The following is a 9,045-nucleotide window of genomic DNA, read 5'->3' as shown; positions in this document are numbered from 1 at the left end:
TGTGTTTTAATAAATTTGAATTGAATTGAAAGGTAATAGTTATTTGTGCAACTAGTGCGCAAAGGGACAGTTTGCTGCACCGAAAGAAACGTTTACGCACGAGCCGTAGGCGAGGTTGGTTTCTTGAGTGCAGCAATGAATTATTTCACATTAAATTTTTTCCTACAGTTACCATTGAATATGAAAAGTGGGTAATTATGGGTAAATTCCTGAAATCCATCGAATGTTTTTCTGTGTAATTTTATTATTAATAAAAACCTTAATTTATTAAAAATTGAATAATAATATTTGTTTTTTTAATTTTATAATGATTAGTAATTCAATTGAAAATTTATCTGACTGCTTGAGGGGGTTTATCTTATGTAGCATTGAAATGACTGTAATAATCACATAATGGCAAGGCAATGCTGTTCTCCACTGCCATTATAACGTGGGCCTCACTATGAGTATTACCAACTTAATTTTGATTTTGTTTCACTGGTGCTCCATATAACCTACTAACAATTTTGCGTTGTCATGCTGCAAATCTGGAGTACGCAAAGTACTCACTTTGCGCACTCGTGCGGAAAAGTGATTCTTTGCGGCCTGCAATCAGTGCAGAAATGGTCACTTTTCAAGGTATCTGTAGGAAAATTAAATTTTAACTCAATAAATTTTCAGACCACTATCACCATCGGAAGTGAAAGTGTTGGAGCGTAATGTGGGTGACCTGCTGGCCTTCATACGTCGACTAACGTCCAACCCAGTGATGCTCGGCAACTGGCCCAGGAGCGCTGGATCAGCTGCTGTTGACTCTGGTCGGAGTCGGCTCCGACTCGCTGCCTCGACTCGAGTCACTCCGCTCCCAGCTGCTGGCGATCGACTCGCTGACTCGAGTCCTGCCCCACACGCTGCTCGAGTCAGACTCTTCCGAGAAGGTGCCGGCACCCTGATGCAGTTGCTGGCTGCCAACATGTGGCAGATTCCCCACGCGCTCGCCGAGCGAAACGCCCTGCAGCGCGAGGCTGAGCTCGACTCGCAAATGGAACGCTTGACTGGTGCAGGTAAACCTAAGCATATATAGTGAGGTCCACGTTATAATGACAGTATTTGATCAACTTTGGTTTTGCTATCCTTGTCTATCATTCGACAAAGCCGGTGGTACTATTCTTTTATAGGTCCACAACGATGCCATTATGTTTTTTACAGTGTAGAAATATAATTAATTAATGCAGAGAATCGGCATCGCTATTCTTCTATCTTTATCCACTGCCATTATAACGTGGACCTCACTATAGATTGGTGTGTATCTTTGGTTAGCTAAAGTGAGATCCATGTTATTTGATTAGCATCTACAAGTCCCGTAGCTTTTCCTCGGTGACTTTGAATCAATCAACTATAGTGTTATCTCGGGCCACTCCCGTGTTTCGGATGGACACGTTAAGCCGTCGGTCCCGGCTGCCTAAAAGCAGTCGTTAGGTCATGTCAGAGGCCCTGAAATTGATCAGTTGCGACCTGAAAACTCTGACACCAGACCTGAGCCAGCCAGGTCCACTCGATATTATTATTATTATAACTATAGTGAGGTCCACGTTATAATGGCAGTGAAGAAAGATAGGAGAAAAACGTTGCCAAGTCTCTCCATTTTGCCACTGAGTGTACACAGCTGTTACTCAATTCATCCCATTAAATTTGATCTAATAATAATTATCATTTCCTTGATAAAATAATCAATTTAATGTCACATTAATCAAGAATATATATTTTTTCATAATTTGATTCAAAAATTTGCTCCCATAACTGAGATCAGATTTTTATTTTTATACAAACCTGAAATGGCGGCTAATTTAAAAAGCTGTGATACACCAATCTGAATTTCAAAACAACAGAAATTAAGTTATTTGGTAGGTATTTTATTCCAATTTCTTTCAAAAATTATAGAAAGCTAGAAATCCTTTTTAAAATAAGTAATTTCATTGGAAGTAATTCTGAAATAATCTTTCAATTATTATTTATACCGGTACGAGTAGGTCTAACCTAAACGTGTAGGCTAACTGAAGCATGGATAAAGTCTAGGATGGTTAGTTATCAACTTTTAAAATGTCATTTCAAGTATTTTTATTTGTGTTTCTCATACGGTAATGTCTAAAAATTATTACATTGTTTCAATAATACATTTTAAACCAATTATACGTGTTGTATATCCATACTTTTTCACTGTCAAAATTAAACTTTGAAATTTGAAGTGAAAAATACACTTACTTTTGTAGTGACGATCGTTTCGACCTGTTGTTGGTCATCATTAGACTGTGGGATTTACTCAGATGACAAGGCTTTGTGTGGTAAGGGATGAAGGTGGTGGAATAGGTTGTGGTGGGGGTTGGGTTGGTGGATACTTAGGCAGTAATTTTGAACTGTGGACTATTTTGTCAAAGAGTGTGTGGGAAGAGAAATTTACTTGATCATTTAGGAGACTGTTGGGAACTGTTCTGTGTGGTGTAAATTTCGTATTGTTCCAATACATTGAGTTTTCTGCTTTTTTGTGAGATATGAAGGATTTCAAGAATGGTGGTATGTGTGGTTGTTGATATAATATGGTTTATAATATGAGTTTCCCAACAGTCTCCTAAATGATCAAGTAATTTCTCTTCCCACATACTCTATGACAAAATAGTCCACAGTTCAAAATTACTGCCTAAGTATCCACCAACCCAACCCACCACAACCTATTCCACAACGAATAATGATGAAAACAACGAAATATTTGACATCATTGAAAATACAAGATGGCGGTCATTATTGACAGAAATTTTTATATCGCTTATTATTCAGTTATTGTGAGAGATATCGGATTGGTTTCACCACCAAAGTGTTTTAGAATTAACTAAACAATGTTGTTCGAGAGAATCATCTCATTTCGACCACTCTTTCCATTATATATTCAACTTCAGAAACTTGTAACATACATTTTTCAAGGACAATAATTCACTTTCCACTCTGTATATGTATTCGCAGAACAAACACTAGTATTATTGGCATAGTGTTGTAGAATATTTCCAAAGCTTCAAAATGACATCTGGTTGGAGGCTGTAAGTTGATATTTACGGCTGGAGCGTCATTGGAAAAAAGGTAAAAAGTACTGTTTGCAGCGGAAAACACGCTTTTCCACCAAATGCCAATCCCAACAATTAGAAAACCGTGTAGCTCATGACTCCTTGAAGGTACAGACTTGGGAATGGTATCAATCTCTTTATAATGATGTGTAGAAAGAGATTATCCATTGAATGTATAGTATATTTCGCACCTAGAGCTGAAAATGAGATTTTCCGGCTCGAAATCGGTTTTCAAGTCCGAGGCCGTAGGCGAAATCATTCATTGCCGGAAAAAATTTTTGCCCGTGGTGCGAACGCTATTTTCGCCACACACAAAAATAAACAATACATATATGAGAATAGTTGTTTACTAAGCATTCCGAAAGCTGAAGTGGAAGGTGATAGCTCTAGCAAATCTGAGGTAATCTGAATATCAGGAAATTGTCCAAGTATTTTTATTTTTCATTCTGATTTGTCTAAATAACCTAAAAGATGATGTTCAATTATGTGGGGTTTGAGTTTATACTTTTTTATTCTTTCAAATGACAATAAGATGATATTATTATAAATGTTTTAATTATTGAATAATGAACACAATAATGAAAAGTTTTTTGATAAGCTGTTTTTTGATCACCTTTCTTAGTTCCATGTTAGCGGCTGGAAAGGGTACTCTTTCCGCCTAGGCCGGAAGAACCTGTTCTGACGTCAGACGAGAGTCGTCTGCAAACATTGTCTTTCAGATCTACGTAGGGACAGGAAAACAGCTGCTTTTTGTGCATGGGGAGTGGCCGTAGTCGAGTGGATCAGATGCTGGCTTCATGATTCAGAGGCCCGGGTTCAATCCCGGCCCGGGGAAGATATTTATCTCGGGCCACTCCCGTGTTTCGGATGGACACGTTAAGCCGTCGGTCCCGGCTGCCTAAAAAGCAGTCGTTAGGTCATGTCAGAGGCCCTGAAATTGATCAGTTGCGACCTGAAAACTCTGACACCAGACCTGAGCCAGCCAGGTCACTCGAATTATTATTATTATTCTCTTTTCACGCAGTTGCGGATAGCTTATGCGAAGAGGGGCAAATTTATGCAACCTCTTGGCATTATTTTCTATTATTGATGGAGTATTTTACCAATATGTTGGAGCGTTTGGCGTACTATGCGAGCTGTATCAAGCAGAACAGACTTCTGCATTTTCCCTACCAGAGTTTCTGAGACATCAATAGCCTTACAGCTCTCCACTGTTGAATTAAGAACCAGACCATTCACAGATATTATGATTGGGATTATTCTAACATTATTGAGCCCATACATATCTTTGAGCTCAAATGCTAGCTCTTGATACTTCCTCAATTCTCACCTCTTGTTCTTTGACAATTTTCATCTGCTGGTATGGCTACATCAATTATCAAGGCTTCTTTTTGATTCATGTTCAACATTAGGATGTCAGGCTTGTTATGAATGACTTGCCTGTCAGTGATCATTTGAACATCCCAATAGATCTTAATCTGGTTTCTCTCAATAAATGCAGGAGGAGAGTAAGAATAGTATGGGGGCATTTCTTCAAAGAAGTCAAATTCCTGCTGCAATTTCAGGTGCACTATTTTTGCAACATTATTATGTCGCCTCAAATACTCTTTTGGTGCCAATATTGAGCAGCCTGAAACTATGTGCTGAATACTTTCTACTGCAGCGTTACAAAGCCTGCATTTATCACTTATGCTCAGATCTCTGATGATATGTCTTCTATAGGCATTGGTAGCGACAACCTGATCCTGCATAGCAATTATAAAGCCTTCTGTTTCTGGGAAAGACTTCCATCTGTCAGCCACCTGCTTGAAAGGTCATGATTATTATGATCAGAGTTCAGATGCTTACAGTAGCGCCCATGCAGTTCCCTCTGTTGCCATTCTGCCTTGTAATCATGCACTGTCAAGGGCTCTCGACCATAGGATTCCTCAGGTTAAGTGCAGTATAATTTTTCCAGTCGGCACACTTCCCTGAGGAGATTTGTGTTAGCAGAATGAAATACTCTCTTAGTCTTTTCTCTTGTTTTGCACACAGATCTGAAACCTGGACAAGCCCCTGCCACCCAGCTTCCTTGGCATATATAGACGACTCATCGATGATCTTGGGTGATGCACCTGTTTTCGTCATTTGAGTCCTCACAAGCCTGTCCATTTGTTCCAGACGAGTGTCAGACCACTTCAGAACACCAAAACTGTAGGTCAGAGATGGAATAACCCAAGAGTTTATTGCCTTAATCAGATGCTTTGAAGGCAATTAGATTTCATGACTTTACTTAGTCTTCTCTTAAATTCAATTTCCAAGCGGCTGAACACTTCAACACGGGAGATTTTCAAATGCTGGTGGAGTCCCAAGTATTTATATGTCTGTCCTATTTGCAACTGCCCTATTTCATTTTCAGTGTCAACATCCCTTCTGCTGTATTTACTACTTTACCTTTCTTCACATGCAGTACTGCACACTTCTCCAATCCTAATTTCATTTTGATACTCTGGCTGAAAGTAGTGACCAGCTGAAGCAAATTCTCAAGCTGCTCTGGTGACTTGGCATAAAGTTTCAGGTCATCCATATAGAAACTGTGTGATACTGTAAGCTCTCTTGAAACATTGAGCTTATATCCATATGGGGAATTTCTTAGCAACAAACTAAGAGGATTTAAGGCCAGGAGAACCAGAGAGGGCTCAGACTGTCACCCTGGTAAATTCCTCTGACAACCTTGATAGCACCTGTTTGAAATTGATCCCCTCCATCCCCAATACACAGCCTGACACTCCACTCAGTCATGGCTAGCTTCAAAAAGTTGACAAATTATTATTATTATTATTATTATTATTATTATTATAATTATTATTATTTGTTAATAATAAATTATTATTAACAATAATAAGAAATTATTATTATTATTATTATTATTATGTGCAGTTTGTGGCGAAAACACCTTTTTTCCACCAAATGCAATCTCAACAATTAGAAAACCGTGTAGCTCATGACTCCTTGAAGGTACAGACTTGGGAATGGTATCAATCTCTTTATAATGATCTGTAGAAAGAGATTATCCATTGAATGTAAAAATAACATAAATGTGTGTTGGTTGCAGGAATGAGTGCCATGATTTGATACTGAAAGACGATAATGTGCCAATCTATGACACAAGTTTCGACGTGAACAAGGTCTGTGTTGCACTGTCGAGAATGAACACACCCTTTGCACGGCAATGGTGGCAGAGGATTTGGTCTCGGAAGTACTCCTTTTACTAGCGGTGAGCCCTACTTTCAAAGTACTACTACTAGTGATCAATGCTATTTAACCTTCCGGCAGTCGCGCTGTTGTAAAAAGTACAACAGTGTCAGTTTTTTTGCTGCACAAAACTATTGAATGGGTTGGTGTCAGTGAATGACTCACCTTTGCATTCCATAACTTTCCCCCCATCACTCCACTGAGTTGCAGTATCAACCGAGCAATGGTTCAGTCTTTAGGTGCCATTGGTCGCCACAGTGCATAAGATAGGGAAAGACTGTATACGGGGACTGTAAACTGTAAACGAACCAATAACACAGAATTGATGGCTTTGCTTGATGTACCTCAATGGGTTATAAAATTGTAATCATCCAAATGTTCATAGGCGTAAAATAATCCAAGAAGATGGAAATAGTTATTTTCCTACAGATACCTTGAAAAGTGACCATTTCTGCACTGATTGCAGGCCGCAAAGAATCACTTTTCCGCACTAGTGCGCAAAGTGAGTACTTTGCGTACTCCAGATTTGCAGCATGACAATGCAAAATAGTTGGAAGGTTAATGGAGCACCAGTGCAGCAAAATCAAAATTAAGTTGGTAACTGCACTCATAGTGAGGCCCACGTTATAATGGCAGTGGAGAACAGCGTTGCCATGCCATTATGTGCCTTGATTAAAGTCATTTCAATGCTTGCATAACATAAACCCCCTTCAAGCAGTAGATGAATTTTCAATTGAATTACTAATCTTTATAATTCAATTATTAATATTATTCAATTTTAAATAAATTAAGGTTTTTATCAATAATAAAATTTCACAGAATACATTTGATGGATTTCAGGAATTTTACCCATAATTACCCACTTTTTATATTCAATGGTAACTGTAGGAAAATTTAATGTGAAATACGTGCGCAAAGTTCGTTTGCTGCACTCAAGAAACCATTCCGCCTTCGCCTACGGCTCGGGCGTAAACGTTTCTTTTCGGTGCAGTAAACTGTCACTTTGCGCACTAGTTGCACAAATACTATTGTTCTAATAACTATTGGACTATTGTTCTAATACCTAAATAACTATTGTGCAACTAGTGCGCAAAGTGACAGTTTGCTGCACCGAAAGAAACGTTTACGCACGAGCCGTAGGCGAGGGCGGAATGGTTTCTTGAGTGCAGCAGAGGAACTTTGCTCACGTATTTCACTTTAAATTTTTCCCACAGTTACCATTGAATATGAGAAGTGGTTGATTTGGGTAAAATGAGGGCTGAAATCCATCAAATGTTTGTCTGTATATTTTGTTATTAATATCAACTTTAATTTATTTTAAACTTTATAATCCAATTGAAAATTGATACTCGATAATTTATTCAAATTACAAATTAAATTAATCCAATTATTTGAATAAATCTTAATTTATAAATAATTTTTCAACCAATCAATTTATGAATGAAAAAAATTATTGAAATAATGAATGATTAATAATATTCAAATGTATAATTTAATGAGTTCTCATTTTATTTCATTTCAAAAATCAGAAAAATTAACATAGAAAAAATTTGCATTCAAAATACACGCCAACAATGTCAACAGCTGATAGGGATGGCTGCAAGATAATACGCAAGTATTAAGAGTACGCAAAGTAATACTTTGCGCACTAGAGCGAAAAGTGATCTTTGCGTTCTGTAATCATGCAGGAATGGTCACTTTTCAAGTAACTGTAGAAAAAGTAATTATACATTCAAATCAAATCAATTTATTGCCATTCTTTTTTTACAAACAAGTGAAACAAAACATTCTTATAATGTTATAACTATTATAATCTTAACTAATTTAAAAACATATTCAACGATGTTTTATTTTATATTGAATAATGGGCTCTCCCAGAAAAGCTAATGCTTGAGCTCTGGAGAGAGTTTCAAAATGTTAAGGTAATTATGATGGATGTCTAAGACAATTTAATTAGTACCAGAAGAGACAATATGCAATACAAACACTAGAATATAATGTATGTACAATATAACAATGTAAGCACTAGAACAAAAGTCAATTATCTTCTGAAATCTCAAGTCCGAGTAACTTTCCTACATACCACTCTCTTATTTCAAATTAAACACTTAGTAATTCTATTAGAATAAATTTTTCAGGTAGACCATTTATTATTCTATGGCAATAGAAGGACAATTGGTGTTTGCAAGAATAAATAGTGCAATTAATTAATATGTTTTGACAGTAAACAGAGTACATAACACTTGAAAAATTGGATGTTGTACAAAATACAACACGCGACTGCTCGTGTGATTGAGTAGGGCGCGACTGCCGGAAGGTTGATATTGTAATGTTTGTTGGGGAGGAGGCTTGACGAGTGTGTTTTGTGTTTAGATGCTACCAGTGGACATTCCAAATAGCGAAGGAGCAGCAGGGTACGAAGCACATGTGTCGGCATTCAGTCTGGCCGGTAAAGGACTACTGTCATCGGCCACTGAGGTATTTACCATATCAATTGGTAATTCAAATCAAATTCCATTAACTCTATTATGTTCTCGACTTTTTTGAGTCCAGGACTTTAAAGCAGTAAACATGAGGGAAATTCACAATATTTTGCTGTTATTGACCAAGCGAATGAGGTCTAAGATTCAGTCGACGGTTTGGCATTTCTCTTATGTTTAAATGTTTTGAGTTTTAAATTGTTTCTCTTCAAATTCATTTCATCATTATAAATCTTTAT

General features: G+C 37.4%; 1 protein-coding gene across 1 annotated transcript; it reads left to right on the top strand.

The window, feature by feature from the left end:
- Positions 1–660: 660 nt before the first annotated feature.
- Positions 661–6,348, top strand: LOC120349025 (the record flags this gene model as incomplete). The annotated part of the gene is made up of 2 exons (XM_039418970.1): positions 661–1,043; positions 6,187–6,348. Coding segments are annotated over 2 exons (403 nt in total), but the record flags the coding sequence as incomplete, so codon positions are not given.
- Positions 6,349–9,045: the final 2,697 nt, after the last annotated feature.

Source organism: Nilaparvata lugens, unplaced genomic scaffold (genome assembly GCF_014356525.2).
Source record: "Nilaparvata lugens isolate BPH unplaced genomic scaffold, ASM1435652v1 scaffold7913, whole genome shotgun sequence".
Classification (NCBI taxonomy): Eukaryota; Metazoa; Arthropoda; class Insecta; order Hemiptera; family Delphacidae; genus Nilaparvata; species Nilaparvata lugens.
Note: the sequence above shows the minus strand (reverse complement) of the source record. Positions and strands in the feature narration are given on the sequence as shown.